The sequence below is a fragment of the Condylura cristata genome, unplaced genomic scaffold (assembly GCF_000260355.1).
Source record: "Condylura cristata isolate star-nosed mole 26May11 unplaced genomic scaffold, ConCri1.0 scaffold00023, whole genome shotgun sequence".
Classification (NCBI taxonomy): domain Eukaryota; kingdom Metazoa; phylum Chordata; class Mammalia; order Eulipotyphla; family Talpidae; genus Condylura; species Condylura cristata.
This window is the reverse complement of record NW_004567124.1, coordinates 1667123-1684239: the sequence shown is the minus strand read 5'-3', so window position 1 is coordinate 1684239 and position 17117 is coordinate 1667123. Positions and strand designations below refer to the sequence as shown.

The 17117-nt window shown below is 34.4% G+C and overlaps 1 protein-coding gene across 2 annotated transcripts in view; it reads right to left on the bottom strand.

Moving 5' to 3' along the window:
* MYO9A (myosin IXA) overlaps positions 1–17117 on the bottom strand; it is a 196558-nt gene that overhangs the window by 51975 nt on the left and 127466 nt on the right. For both annotated transcript variants that reach the window (XM_004687622.2, XM_012728607.1), the window contains exons 26-28: positions 14684–14783; positions 6491–6603; positions 2849–2991 (exon numbers count right to left, since the gene is read on the bottom strand). In XM_004687622.2, coding sequence (XP_004687679.1) covers positions 2849–2991; positions 6491–6603; positions 14684–14783 — 356 coding nt within the window. The remainder of the gene's footprint in view (positions 1–2848; positions 2992–6490; positions 6604–14683; positions 14784–17117) is intronic.

Below are 17117 nucleotides of genomic sequence, written 5' to 3'. Positions count from 1 at the left end.
TAGAGAAACCAAAGGATTCTACCAAAAAAAAATTCTACAAATAATAAATTAATACAGTGAAGTGGCAGAACAGAAAAACCAACACATAAAAATGAGTGGCATTTCTGTATGCAAACAATGTATCAGAATGGAAAATAAGGAATAATGTTCCATGTACAAAAATGCTAAAAAGATTGAGGTAAAACGGGGATATAGTTAATGAAGGAAGTAAAGGACCTGTATGATGAAAACTATTAAAATTCAAAAGAAATCAAAGAGGATACCAAGAAAGGGAAAGATAGACCATACTCACAAATTGGAAGAATTATCATCATTAAAATGGCCATATTAGCAAAGCAATTTACAGATTTAATATGATACCTAGCAAAATAACAAAGCATTTTTTTTTTTTAAAGATTTATTTATCTGCACATACAGAACTGGGGTACAGGCCAGAGGCTCAGGGGCGGTGAGAGGCTTCACCAGAGACAGAGTGGGGAGCAGAACAGGCAGATCGACGAAGTACACTGCTGAGGGGAGCAGCGGGCGGGTCAGGAGAGGTCTGCCACGCCATGTGGTCACCTCCGGGGCAGGCGGGGATCGAACTCATGCAGAAGTGGCTTTGGTTTCTCACTGCTGTGCTTTAACCCGCTGCGCCACCAGGGAGGGCCCAATAACAAAGCATTTTTTAAGGAAATAGAAAAAACAATTACCAAATCTATGTGGAACCATAAAATGCCACAAATAGCAAAAACAATCTTGTGAGAAAAAAAGAAAAATGGAGACATCACACTTCCTGACTTCAAACTATATTACACAGCAACAGTAATCAAAACAATATAGCATTAGAATAAGAACAGAACTTATACCAATGGAAAAGAATTGAAAACCTGGAGATAAGTCAATATTAATCCTTGACAAAGATTAATAATCTTTGACAAAGAAGTTATGGGCCTACAAAGGAGAAAAGATAGCATTTTCAACAGTACTGGGAAACATGAATAGCATATGCAAAAAAATAAAGCAAGACCTATATTTAATACCAAACAAAAATTAACTAATGGGTTAAAGACATAAGAATTAAAATCATAAAGTACTTGAAAGAAAATACAGGGAATGAACCACAAGCACAAGATGTCTACCACAAAGATATATTGAGGACCCAACCCCAAGAGCAAGGGAAACAAAAGCAAAAATAATCAAGTAACACTACCTCAAACTTAAAAGCTTTTGTACCTTAAATAAGCCATCATAAAAACAAAAGGTAACCTACAGAATAGGAAAAACAATTTTGCATATCATATATACCTGACAAGGGGTTAATCTCCACAAATTAACAAAGTATGCTAATCCACATGGCATACATGTCTTGCCCACTGCTCCCTTTAGGAGTGAATTTCAGTACATCTGCCTGTCCTGTTCCCCATCACTGTCTCCGGTGAATTCTGTCACCTTCCACACCTCTGACCCCAGTTCTTACACGCATAAGTAAACAAAGCTTAAAATAAAAAAAGACATTCAGATGGCCTATAGTCAAATGAAAAAATGTTTAATATCACTTCTTATAAAATAAATGCAAATTAAAATCATGCTACAATATTACCTCATCCCTTTAAGAATAGTCCATATAAAAATGAACGCAATAAATGTTTGTGAGTGTGGGAAGAAAATAACTCTCATTCATTGTGTTGGGAATGCAAGCTGGTACAATTCCTGTGGAAAACAGTATGGAGATTTAGAACATTAAAATGGTAATTCCTCTCTCTCTCTCTCTCTATATATATATATATATGTATATATGTAGGTATGTATGTGTGTGTAGGTATGTATGTATGTATGTGTATGTATATACATATATATTATCTGTACTGATCACAATCATTACATTATGGAACCAACCAAAGTGACCTTCAACAGATTAATAGATAAACTGTGAAGCATATACTCAATGGGATATTACAGAACTATAAAGAAAGATGGGATAAAATGGATGGATCCTGAGGTAATTATACTCAGTAAAGTCAGTCAAAAAGTGAAAGATTTTTGGAAGGTTGTACTCATCTGCAGAATATAAATACCCAAAAAACAATTATATGCAAAAAACAGAAAATAGAAGGAAAAAAACGAACTCATCAAAAAGAAGATGTTTACTAGAGGGAATAGCGGAAAGGATAGAGGAGATGAGAGAGAAAAGAGGATAGGGTAGGGGTGGAAAAACAAATTGGCAAAAGCAATCATACCAACTCATAAAATTGTTGTAAGGATCAATTAATAAGTACAACATACTAGCACAATTTTGTACATAGTAAGCACTCAAATATTACCTGCTCTTATTTTACTATTTACATACATACATGCATGCACACACACACACATCTGTTAAGTGAGTAGAAGTTGCTTACATTTTTACACTTCAGAAATTGAGGTTAATCAAAACAACCATTTTTCAAGTTCTTGCTGCTCACTATTTTGTGCAACATTTTCTTGAAACATCTACTGCAGGTTCAATGTAATTTTACATCATTTATTTAAAGAAGGATTTTAATAATCCTGTTCTCTCTCATTAGAATTTATGGTCAACAGAAATGAACATTGGAAGAATAGCAAACTTTAAGAAAGAATAAGCAAACTGAAGTATCCAGAGGTAGGAGGGGTTGGGGTAGGAGTAAGAACAAAGAGGTAGGAAGGACAATGGTGAACTACAGGTGATTTGGTGGTGGGTGTACCATGGTAGCAATACCTGATGGGGGTATCTTAATATTACCTCAATCAAAAATAGAGGGAAAGAGGGGAGGAAGAGGGAAGATAAAGGACAGGGAGGAAGGGCAGATACTATGAAAACAATCTCCACTCTGCCTATTTATTTTACCATCTGTAAACTGATGAGCTGGAATAATAGTTGTGGCAGCAAAGAGTTCTGAGATCTCTGTTTGAGTAGCAGGTTTCACTCTGGTAGTCTTCTTCTCCCCATGTTTCCCTTTGGCCCAGAATCTCATCTTAGCTCTGTGAGGTCTATTAAAACAAAAAAAGCAAAATGAAGTCAGCATATCTCTGTGACAGTATATGTATATCATTTCATATGAAGACCTTCCATATGTATTAGTTTATTTTACGTTCACATTTAAATTCAATCATATTTAAACTTCACCAGGAAGGTAGTGTCTCCTCATTTTGAATACTGAAATAATTAGACCTGGACACATTCAATCATTCCCTAAACCAAAATGGCTACAAAGGAGTTGAACCAGGATTCCAACACAGGTTTTCTGATTCTAAGACTGGTATCTTATCATTCTCAACCTCTTCTAGCTTGGACTTAGTAAATCTTCCTACTTACCATTATATAATAAAAGCTTTTACAGCATCATTTTTATATTCATAAGTAATTAATTATTATAATTAAACAAAAGCAACCACTTATTTGAATTACTGCTGCAAGCAGAATGCTGTTTGTATAGCATTACCCCAGTTAATTTTCAAACTACCATAACCTTTTACAATAAAAAAACAGGAGGCTTAACCATTATGTAACTTTCACAGTTACACAGCTGGTGAATGACACAGTTGCGAATCACTGCCTAATTCTTAGTGTTTATATACTTTCTCCCTTTTCATAAGTCAAAGAAACATCTAAAGATGATTAACAGTTCACTTTCATTATATTGGATACCTTAACAATACAACAGGAGCTTGATTAATATATTAACTTTCTGTTCCTTTGTATGTTTAATCGGTAAATAAAAAAATCTGAGCACTACACCTTATATATTATATGTCTAATTTCCACAACCATCACATTACACAAATGCAGATTGAAATTAGAGCACTGATGGAAATAAAAGCTAAAACTCAGGTCTTTTTTGAAGCCCATGTTTTTTTCCTCTGTTTCATTTTTTAAAGTTTACTACTAAGATATTTGTACAATAGAAACAGAAATTGTTCCACAGGCCTATTACAAGATACAACACCCATCAACCTTTTTCAGCTATTTTCTGCAACTCTCAGGGCAATAATTTTGAATTGATTTTTTTAATATTTATATTCCTATAAATATTTATATTCTTATCACTCTTGTAAATGCAAATAATGATTAAGCACATTCCAACATTCTATCCTACTCCCTTAACAAACACATGCATGCATCCAATTATAATTTTAGATCAGTATACAGCATTATTTGCTATTTTTATTATGCAAATAAGAATGACAACAGAGACATATAGTTCCCTGTATAATTTATTTTAGAATTGTTTTGCTTTACATTTGCTCATTTTTCTAAATGTAATTCACCTCCAAGAATTTCCCCATTTGTGAATACCTCAACATATTCAAACATAGTTAAGTATTTACAGGTTTTATCTTCAAGAAGAAATATCTTTCAGAGCCTTCTAGCCTGCTTTAGTCTGGCATGATTTACTGCAGCGTATGCTGAAAAGCTGTCATTTGCAAAGCTACTTTCACCATCATAATAGAGATTATTTTTGTGCCTTGTGTATTCATATGTTTTGGTATGGGTCTATTTTTTATCCACAATTTTGGACAATCGGTAGGACCTTTCTATCTGTAAATTTATGTCCATCAATTCTATGAAATTTACATGAATTGTTTAGTGATGTTTTGCTCATGTTTCTTTGTTCTGTCTTTACAGAGCTTCTATTAGTGGGCCATAGGAACTCCAGAACTTGCTTTGTTACTTTCTCGGTAATTTTTTTGATCTCTTCCATCTCTTTTTGCCCTTTATTATTTTTAAAAATCTCTGTTCTTTATTTTTTAAGACTTATTTATTTATGGATACAGAACTGGGGTATAGGCCAGAAGTGCAGAAGCGGTGAGAGGATTCACCATACACACTGGGGAGCAGAACAGACAGATTGACAAGTACACTGCTAAGAGGAGAAGTGGGCAAGACAGGAGAGATCTATTGTGCCATGTGGATCAGCCCGGGGTAGGGATCAAACTGACACTGAAGCAGCTGCGGCCAGCTTCACAGTGTTGCGCTTTAACCCACTGCACCACAAAGAGGGCCCATCTCTGTTCTTTAATGCTCATCTTCCTGAGATGTGTCCTCAATTTTCTAACTTTTCTTTCTGAATTATTCCTTCATACCATATATTTTAATTTCAAGGACTTTCTATTATGAATATTTCTCTTTCATGCATTGTTTTAAGGAAGCAGTTAATATTTATTTATAGATATTCTATAGATATTTTTGTCTGTCTTGCAGTTTATTTCCTCCATGTTGTATTTTATCTGTTTTAGTTTCTTTCATATAACGTATCTCCTCAAGTGTGTGGTCAACAAAAGTAGGATTAATATAAAATGCTCTGGTGTGCAATGATGGAGTTTCCAACCTGTGTTCTTCTTTATAGGGTTATCTGGCTAGTCCATTTTGTAAAAAAGAGCCCTTGATAACAGCATCTTTAGATCTTTCCTTGAGAGACAAAATGCCCAAAGGCTCTTTGAGAAGCATCTGCTTAGAAGGTTTGTGAAATGTGAAAGCTGAGTAAAGGATAAAAGCTGGAGGATCTTAACATCTAATGTGTAAATGCTACTGTTCCAAATATGTACCCTACTCATCAGCTGTTATCTAGTAACCTACAAGTGTAAAGACCTTCTGTTTCATCCTTTCTCCCGCCAAAATATTCTATTTTCAGCTAGTGTTGACGAAAGTCAGTCAGTCAGATAGATGCTTTTTTCTTAGTTACCCAGTGGTTTAGGATTCAGTATCCTATTGAAACATCTAAATTTTGTCTACTTACTTTTTGGAGTCCAAAACTTTATAGTTGTTAGCCTCTCTCCTGCTCCCCCCCTTATTTTTTTAGTCCTGTATGTTTTGTCATTTTAGCAAACTTGGGGGAAGAAGTGGTAATTAAATTTACATATTTAAACTTCCAGATTTAATGTTTTTTTCTACTACATTATATCATGTTTCCAAAATTTGATCTCCAACATAATCTGCTCTGGCTTTGGATTATTTGGCCTTATATTTCTACAGTCTTTGAGGAAGTGATCTTTAATAGTGTTATGACTCACACAGATTTCAAGATCAGTGTCCAATGAGGGCTCAAGTTCCTTATTCCATACAGTAAGGGACGAAATACTTACCAGGAGAATAAAAATTCCATATTATCTTTTAAAGAGAACATAATTATTTCCTGAGAGGCTTTTCTAATTCCATTAACTCAGAACAGAATCCAAATCCAAAACTGGAAAATATTTTCAATATCAACAAAAAAAATCATAGGTCATAAAATGATTTAGAGGCTTTGCTCAAGTCACACTGCTAAATAGAGAAAGATAAAGCTCGTTTTATACATACATGTCTATATACACACACACACATACCTGTATGTACACAATGTGTCTGTCAAATTGTTGAAAAATTGGTAAAAATTAATTTCAAACTAGTTGTTTTATGAGTTTTGCTTTAAAAAAGAGATTCAGTATTTAACTATAATCACTTACCAAATAAAATAACATTACCCCCCCATTAACAGTTTTTATGTTGTACCTTATATCTGAATCTGAAGCCTTCTGTCTCATTCCCAATGTTGTAATCTCTCCTTGAGACATAGTCTTATGAAGTTTTGCTTCTCCATCAACTGAAGAAAATCTCTGTGAAGTCTGTAATAATTACATTATGTAAAAGATTTTAAAACCAACAGAATACCACTGTAATTAAAATTCAGCTTATAGAATTTTTAAGAATCATACCTATTTAAAAATGTTCAAAAATACATTCATATAATTCAGAGATCCATAGAAGTAAAAAGAACTTACTAAAATCTCTGTTAAAACTTTGAGTAATCTAAAATGTAGAACTCAGATCACAGCAATTTTTATACAGAATGTAGCAACTCTAGTTTTTTTTTTTTGACAATTTAAAGTAGAAAGGCAAAGAAAAAATTAAAACCTAAAATAAATCTAGAAAGCTAAGTATAATCTTTCATAACTCCATTCATTTATCCATAAAAGGTGATACTTATTTTTATGGCTTAACTTGCTACTATAGATTCTCATTATTTCCAGCCAATGATTTAAATGCTAGAACCCACAAAGATTAAGGGGGGGGGGGAAGAATAAAATACCATTAATATTGATGGTGTAAATTATAAACAATCTACATAGCTATCAAGGACCTGAATTTCTACAGATAATCTTTCCCATTTGTTACAGTGTGTCACTTTAAGAGGACATATTCCCATTCAGAGGAGAGGAGCTTTTTTTTTTTTTTTTTAAATCTAGTCCAGTGGTTTTCTAACATTTCATTTTTCTTTAGTTCTAATCTTTTCTTTAGTCTTTTGGTGTGCTTGTTTACGGTCTTCTCCACAGAAATAGAAAGCATGCTTAGTTGTTATAATTTCAAGAACAGAAGTCTGCTTCTCACCAAAATAGAGTAGTGGCTTTTTTGTTCTCCTGGCTGATGTAACCAAAACTAAAATTAAGCAAACCAAAAGAACCAAAATAATATGAAATAGTTATCAGCGGATGGACAGCTATCCCTGCAAGATAAGAAACAGGAAGAATCCAGCATCTGCCCTAACTTTGTAATTAATCAAATACAAAATATCCAGCACTCAAGGCAGTGCGGAGACAGAACTAAGCTATCATACAGAGAGGTGAGACTTCAGTGAGCCTGAACAGTGGGTTGAACTCGTGAAAATGAAATTCCAGAGTGACCACATTGACTAGGAACCAAAAGAGACAGAAGGGAGATGTACACAAACACACACAAATACTGTGGAGACTGTCAGAGGGTCCCCTGGAGTATTTAACTCAGTACTAAGCAACACTTTTCTATGAAAAGAGCCATATCAAAGGATTAATAGTACTAGAGCCCAGCACTCAAAAATAGGTCAGCAATAATAGTGCCTATGCCCAAAAGTCAAGAGTATACAATTGTATGATTCTAGGGCATTTGATAAACTACACAGTGAATCATACCTGAATAGTTAAGGTAATGCGCCTAAATGTAATACATTCTTTTTGAGTATTACAAAACTTTGTTTCATATTAAAAACTCTCTACATTTAATGTGAACAACATAACCTGATATACAAATAATAATAAAATGGTTACTACATATCTCCTCACCCACATTTTTAGGGTGGTGGTAAAAATACCTAAGAGTTATTATCTTAGCAAATTTCCGGTTCAATACATCATTGTGATGGCACAATGAGTTGAAGTGCAGCACTATGAAGTTGTGTACAACCACTTTTGCACAAGTTCTATTCCTGGCCAGGGAGGTGACACACATGGCAGGGCAGACCTCTCCTGACCCGCCCCCTGCTCCCCTCAGCAGTGTGTTTCAATCACTCTGCCTGTTCTGCTCTCCACACTGTCTCTGGTGAATGCTCTCATCCACCACACCTCTGGTCTGTTCCCCAGTTCTTGTATGCATAAAAAGAAAAAATAAACAAAACTTTCAAAAAGAAACGGAGACATGAAAGGATTAAATACTTCCACAACAAAGTTTGGGACTATTACAGAAATTTAATCTCAAGAATATCAATCAAATACAAAATATCCAGCACTCAACAAGCCAAAATTACAATCCAGCAAGAAATAACTAGATATGCAAATACATAATATATGACAGATACCAAGACAAATCTATCTCAAATGACTCAAGACTGGTGCAAACGTTATGGAATCAAAAGTAACATTATTAAAACAGTAATTATAATTTAATCCCATATGCTTAAAAAGGTTAGAAGAGAAAAAGGAGATATAAAAAAGACCTAAATCAAGTTTATAGAAATGAAAATCTTCAGTATCTGAAATGGAAATTATGCTGAATGGAACTTACAGCAGATTTGACATTGTAGAAGAAAAGATGAGTAAATGAATGAACATGAAGACAACTTCAAGCCAACAGCACATACTCACATACTAAAAATCTGCCTTCCTCTTATTTTAAAGGCTCATGTGATTTAGGTCAGGCCACCATGGATAACACTCTTATGTTGAGGTCAGCTGATTTGAGTCTTTAATAACATGGGCAATATTCTTTCCCAACAGAGCCTAGGTTAGCATCTGATTAAATGGATTGAGAAAAAGTATGTTTTCACTAAGGCTAGTAATCTTGTGGGGTCATTCTAGAATTCTGCCTACTACAGGACATATTATCATTGGTTACTTTTACACAATGTTCTAAAATAGCAGTTGCTTCTGAGGATAAGAACAAAGGAAGAAAAAAATTAAGTAAAAATATGAAAGAAATTTACATTGGTGCCAAAAATCTTGTCAGAAGTAAGTACAGAGTACATGACTGCATGTATATGTCAAAATCATCAGCGAATACACAGAAGACTTGTGCTTTTCATTTTAAGTATTTTGACTCTACTATAAAAATATACCAATAAACCCAGAATTAGGCCAATAATACGTGATTTTATGATCAACTTTACCAGAAAACGAGATTTGGCCCCTAACATGGTATAGGATATACTTACCTCCATCTATATATAAAGTCTTTTCCTCAAAAAATTCAAACTCAGAGATGATTAAGCAATCAATCTATATGGACATTTATCCCTATATTTCCTATAAATGTATAATGCCATTTTAAATGACAAAACAGGGTTATGATGAGCAAAACACTCAAATGTAGAAAATGTATTAGAAAGAAAAAATCTTATGATCTTAAAAAATAAATTGCTACAGAAAAAAATGGGATTTATAGTCTTAAAAATGACTTTCAGGAAGCTGAGAATAATGGAACTCGTATAAATGCAAATATCATGACATATTGCCAAAAACAATACAGAATCAGAAGAAAAACTAAATCACAGGAAACCTACACTTGAAATCAATGGGGGGGAGGGAAGCACTCAAACTTTAAATTACCTATAGACAGAAAAAAAAATTAATCTTAGCAAGCCCCCACTTACTACCCACTGAGGTGTTTGCACTAACAAGGCATTCCAAAAAAATATTATGCAAAAGAGAAGATAAAAATAGTAATAGGTTTGGAATTGATTTAAGATCACAGAGAAAGTCCACTCTATCTACGAAAATATTACAGACTATGGGTAGGTTAGGGACTGACTAAAGGCAAAAAACAGAACTACAGTGATTCAAGGTGACACTTTTTTTTTTTTAATTTTTTTTTTTTAAGATTTATTTATTTGTGCATACAGAACTGGGGTACAGGCCAGAGGCTCAGGGGCGGTGAGAGGCTTCACCAGAGACAGAGTGGGGAGCAGAACAGGCAGATCGACAAAGCACACTGCTGAGGGGAGCAGCGGGCGGGTCAGGAGAGGTCTGCCGCGCCATGTGGTCACCTCCGGGGCAGGCGGGAATCGAACTCATGCTGAAGTGGCTTTAGCTTCTCAGTGCTGTGCTTTAACCCGCTGCGCCACCAGGGAGGGCCCAAGGTGACACATTTTTAAAGGCACTATTTCCAAACTAAAACGTAGGGGGGTCTTTTGAAGATTGAGTACTATAAGGAAGTTAAAGATCTGGAAGGGGAAAGTTCTGAATCCAACAAGGTGAAAAAGAAGGCAAAAAAAATTGCTTCCTCCATCACATACACATTAATAAAAGAGGAATCAGCAGCTTCTAAAAACACTGTAGTTATTTTTGCTACAGTGACCAAAAAAAGAAATTCTTGAACTTATCTTAATAATTTGTCCAAATGTACAGAGAGAAGAAATTAAAATATACAAAATCTACACACGACTACAATAAGAAAACAAAATTGAAAACTGGAACCAAACAACTGCTCCCCACAGCAGTATATTTCAGTAGGCCCACCTGTCTGCTCCCCACTTCATCTTTGGTGAATCTTTCACACACCCTCCCCCCACACCTCTGGTCTATACCTAAGTTCTTCTATACATAAATAAAATTTAAAAAAAAAAATAGAAAATTAGAACAAAACAACTCAATATTTAATCCCAGCTCCCACCAAAAAGTATAAAAAGATCACAGAATATTGCAAAAAACTATGGCTCAAAGCAAACATTAAAAAAAAATTATATAAAAATGTATCATTTAACAAACTACAAAACTACAGCTCAAAAATGAAGTAAATGTCTCCTATATATGAAGCATCATGAAGCACCAAGAAATATTCAAAAACTTAAACTAGAAATGAGCAAACAAATTTTTTTTTAGAGTCAAAGCCACTCAGAAAGATACTGAAAGTGAATAGAAGAGTAATAAAATGCCCAATCAAAAATAAGGATCTAAAAAGTGATAGCAGTCTCTGATCACAGGGAATTTAGTTGTATCTACTGGAGTAAAAAAGATTGAGAATCTGTGGAGCTATTTAAGAGATTATTGCTTTAAGCCTGGCAAAAGTTAGAAGAAATTATACAGAAAAACAAAGAGACTATTATTGTTACCTATACTACCTCTATTACAAAAAGAGGATAGAATTGATTGTACTAACTCATCATCCAAAAGATGGTCAAACAAAAAATATATGAAAGCCACCTTCAAAATATTGACTAGCAAAACATCATTTTCTTGGGTAAAAGCCAATGCAGTGTGTATAAGAACAGAGTAAAAGAAGCATACAGAGACTAAACAGTTATTAAAATGGCATAGTTAAAAGTGACACATTAAAAAACAGCACCAATATCTTAAGAAGGAAAACTAACCACCCTTGCCTCTATTCCTATACACCAGGTACCAACTGATTTTAGAGGAGGAAATGCCTATCAAATTCTCACAGGTAATTCATTTTTAACTATCTCATCACATTACATCACATCATATTATTTCACAGCTGGCAAGATCTGATGGTTACTTATTATGATTTAATGACATACTTATTTAGCAAATATTTTGTTGATGGGATCACTCTGTCCAGAAAAAATCAAATTTATTCAAAAGTCTGAAAATTGAATCGATTCCGCTTGAACACAGTTTTCATCTTCACAGATAACATAAGAACAGGACATATTTTTCAGACAAACACAAAACACTTTAAAACCATTCCTACCCTCCCACACCCAACCCCAGTAAGTGAACTATAAGCATATTCTAGAAAGCATAGCTTCTTCATGCAGCGTCCACCAGAAACAAACACCACCACCTGTTCTTAAAATAGCCCATGATGAACCAGAGGAACAGTGAGAAAGCTGGAGAAGTGACTAACAACATTGTGCAAAAGGGTGGCTCTACATCTACCGGCATGCAGTGGCTGTCAGGCAGGTGAATCATAGGCAGAAGCTACCAGCTAGAACCCTTAAAGGAGCTGAATGCTCAAAGCAGAAAGTCTAACTTCTTGACATCTCAGTAAGAGTTCCCAGTGAAAATTCTACCACCAAAAGGACTACAATTTGTAACAAAGGAAACCGTCATGAACTAAACAGCAATAATACTAAATTTTTCCACAAATAAAAAATCTATGTACATTATATATATATGTATATACATATACATATAGTACTTTTTCATGAAAATTAGTTTGCTCTATTACATAATTTCATTTTTAACTAATAATCATATGATAGAATGTGCTTCATTTCTTATAACTCAGAAATAGGGACACCAGAGTGGAATTATTTTATCCTACACTGAAGAGGTCTTTGTTTCAAATTATAAAGAAAGAAAAAGGGAAGGGAAGGGAGGGGAAGGGAAAGGGAGGGAGGAGAAGGAAGGGGAGAGGAAGGAAGGAGAGGAAAGAGAGGGGAGAGAGAGATGAACAGATAGATACAGATCTACATCTGTATTTACATACATAGACATACAGACTGTACAGATATACAGTCCAATTTTTACAATCCTACAGTTTGGTTCAGGTTGGTAACTCATTTGCCTAATTAGGGAGCTAGTCATGCATTTTTTCTGGTTATTTTTGGCTTTTTTCTTTTCTATATGTCAATGTCAATGTTATCTTTTAAAAAGTAAAGCTATCTCCAACAAAATATAAAGATAATGAAGGCATTCTGGAAACTAGCAAAAATTTTAATTAAGTAGGTCTTCACAGCTTAAAACAGTTCAAAGATTTAAAAAAAAAGGTCATTTAAAAATTTTACTCCCATAATAGACAGATACTGAATAGCAGACATACAACTTAATTAAGGATATGCATGGAAATAAGTAGCATATTACTCCAATTCACATCATGTTTTAATATTTACTAGCCAAACAGGGCCTTTATATATTTTCCAGGGCAAATCCAAAGTCAAACACTGCGCTTCATAAATATGCCTATAGTTGCTCAACTATAAATACACATAATTTTGTTGAAGTATGAGTGATAAAATTATATTCTTAGTCAAAGTCATACAGCTTTATTAAAACATAATTCTAATGCTATAATATGTAATAAGTACACATGTATATTTTCTCTTGTACTTGGCTGAGCTGGCTCAGGCTGAGAAATTCTTAGCACTGCTCATTAATTTTTTTTTTAACTTATGGTTATCTTCTATTACTAAAAATGGTGGAGAGGGAAGCAAGTTTAGGGGCAAAAAGTCAGAGAGAAAGAATATACGATTTCAGTTCAAAGTTACCGGATAATTTAACAAATATCCTACTCATTAGAATCAGCAACTGGACAAATAATCCCTGTTTTTGTAAATACTTTTTGTAATGCCTCTTTTTGTAAATACTTTTATTTGAACACAACTATGCCCATGTGTATACTTATTCTGCCTGGCTATCTTTGTCCTATAATGGCAGGGTAGTTACAAAAGAGACTATATGACCCATGAAGCTTGAAATATTTTCTATCTGGCCACTTTAGAAAAAAAATGTGAGGGTCCCAGCTCCATACCTTTTAAATCACAGAGAAAAGATTTCTACATTAGTGCTAAGGTAAATAATCTTAATTTTACCAATTTATGATATGTCATTCTTAAAGTACCTTTTATCTGAGGCCTATCAAATTAAGGCTTAACTTTCATTGCTGTGTTCACTGAGGTTTCCAATGTACAAACAATGATACAGGGAAGAAGCTGTGACGGTTAGCTTTAGGTTAGCAAAGACTATTCCCATCAGATTTACTTGTCCCTTATTTTTTCTTATATTGCTGTAAAATTACCATTTCGGAGTCACTGTGAGAGGCCTGACCCAGGCTGGGCGCAGGCCCTTGCTCAGAGTGAGAAGCTTGGTCAAAGGAGAGATGGGGCTCAATAATGTCATCATAATCATCTTCCTCTGTATCCCCCTCCCCATCAGCAAAAGTACCTCTAGTCAAGAAATCGGAGCGCGTCCGCGCCATTCGAGCTTTCTTTTTATGGGCCGGTCTGGCAACCTGCTTGACCAAATGATAAAACAAATAATACAACAATGTTTTGTTTTGGATTTTTTGGAGATGAGGCCAAGGAAAGATATAAGAGAGCTCATGAATGTCTTAAAACATCCCTCCAACCCACCATGCCTTTTCCACTGGAAGTAAGCAGAGCAACCAAAAGCAATCCATATATATTACTCTGAACAAATAATGGATGTTAAAAATATACTGTTCTTCTCCACAGCCAAGGAAGTCATCTTTCACTGCCATATTAAGTCACCAAAGTTATTTGCATAAATTCCCTTTTTTTAATTAGTAATTTTTTTCCTAAATACAATCTGGGGTTTTAAGAACCATTCCCTACCTGAAGTACACATCCCTAAATGACTTCTTTTTCTATAAACACTTGGGAGCAATTGGGTAAAGAGTTCTACCTGCATGAACAATAAAGTTATAGAACACTGTGCATCTGTTTCACACAGAAAGTAAGTTACATTCAATACATACCTCTCTTTGGCCTGGCCCAGTCAATTTTACAGATTTAAAAGCTGGTTCAACTGTTTTATGGTGTTGAGGATTTCCATTGTTTAAGGCTTCCTTGCTTAATCTTTAAGATAAAACAAGAGGATTAAATTTTAATTCCTAGCAGATATATTCCATTGCAGAAATTTTCAAGAATAACATGAAATAATGTCTAACAAGCCAAGTCAAAACATTTCTGCAAATCCCGTATTTCAGAATCTTAATTGAGTTCCCAAAATAATGTATGAAACTTTCCTTGCTTACCTAGTTAACATTATCAGAATTTCTAAAGGCCCTGTCATTGTAATCCTAATATATTCTACAATAATATGTCTTTAAATATAGCAGCAGCAGTCAGCTGAAGAAGAAAAATGGACTTGATGCTGAATAGGAAAACAGCCAAATCCAAATCCCCAAATCTTTACAAGTAGTCTTACAAGAGGTCTTTTTTTTTTTTTTTTTTAAAGATTTATTTTATTTGTACATACAGAACTGGGGTACAGGCCAGAGGCTCAGGGGTGGCGAGAGGCTTCACCAGAGACAGAGTGGGAGGCAGAACAGGCAGATGGACGAAGTACACTGCTGAGGGGAGCAGCGGGCGGGTCAGGAGAGGTCTGCCACGCCATATGGTCACCTCCGGGGCAGGCGGAATCGAACTCATGCGGAAGTGGCTTTAGCTTCTCAGTGCAGTGCTTTAACCCGCTGCGCCACCAGGGAGGGCCACAAGAGGTCTTTTACTCTAACTAATTACTATAAAATACCTGAGTTATACCTAGTGATAAGTACCTCATACTTTGTTTTGTACTGAGATGATTTCTATTGTCCAGTAACCTTTCTTCCTGAAATCTCTTTGCAGTTTTCATCTGTTTTCTTACATTTACACTTAAGATTGTACAGAATAAAACCTATACTGGTAGTGTAAGAAATTGCTATTAAGCTAAAGGAAGTATGCCCTAATCTATACAGAAGGTATATTAGTCTGCAAAATTTTACTTGAATAACTACATGACATGACTTTTTAATCATTAAATTCTGTCAGTAAATTATTATTACATTCTACTGAAATGACTGCCAGTGACTAATGAAAATTTGATCAGAATCTGTACTTTTTTTAGGCCCAATTCCTGTTAACTCAGTAACAAGAGTTTTACAATTTACCAACAACATATTGCTAATCTTTCCACACAGGGACTGTAAGCTCAGTGAGAAATCATACTTTACCTTCTTTTATAATGCTGGGTTCAATGCAGAACCTAACTTTTAATACCAGTTGGCAAACATCATTCAAAATCTATTTTGTTTTTATAAGTGAAGGCCTAGGGGTCATAAAGGATTATTCTGATCTTTATATAACACTGACTGAGTCAGAGTATGACCAATTTTAAGTCTTGCCTATAATGTGTGGGAACTGAACTAGCTAATTTAGAAATGCCAGTATTTGTGATTCCATTAAAAAATGCTAAGGCAAAACAAGAGCATATTTGAAGTATGAATTTATTAAGCTCTCACATAATCTAATATGTAATCATTTTTAAGATAAATGGATTTTAATGAGGTAGAACAAACCAGATTAAGTAGACTGTTAGTTTATCTTAGAAACTAATAAAAGCAGTAATTTACAAAGAGAATTCACGTTTTTTGAAATCTACAACTCTTACACAAAATGTATTCATAGATCACCAGGTATACACACCAAGTATTTCATATCACTAAACTTAATCAGGATAACAGGAAATATGTCTTACTATCCCCTTAATGGTTATATGATACACAAAATCCTTGAACTTCTGTACAATCCTTTAAGTTAACAGGACCTCTTTTAGCCTAATTGTATTTCATGATACTTAGTGGAAAAATAAAATATCAATGATCTCTTACCTATATTTACAAACAGTTTCTATAAAATCTGAATGAACATCCAAAGCTAAAAGATTTAAACTCTCCAACTAAGTTATTTTCATACATAAAATGAAATTCAATTTTTTATCCCTAAGATATAGCCCTTCTTTCATTTAAAATGATATTCTACTATAAAAACTGAAAGAACTAGCTATATATGAGGATTTTATATGAGCATCTTAAATTTGTTGTATTTGTTTTTAATGTACCAATTAGAAACGCTTTTCTAATGGCTACCACTAGTAAAGAAAACTTAAAAATAGAAGGAATTTCCTCTTAAATGAAATATTTAAAGTAGTTTTCTAGAAACAAAAAATGGAATGATGAATTTCAGGCCCTCTCTGGTGGTGCAACGGGTTAAAGTCCAGCACTCTCAGGCTAGCCACAACCCCATCAGTAGGAGTTTGATCCTAGCCAAGGAGGTGACCCATAAGGCACAGCAGACCTCTCTTGTTTTGCCCACTGCTCCTCTCAGCAGGGTACTTATGTCAATTTGCTTGTTCTGCTCCCCACTCTGTCT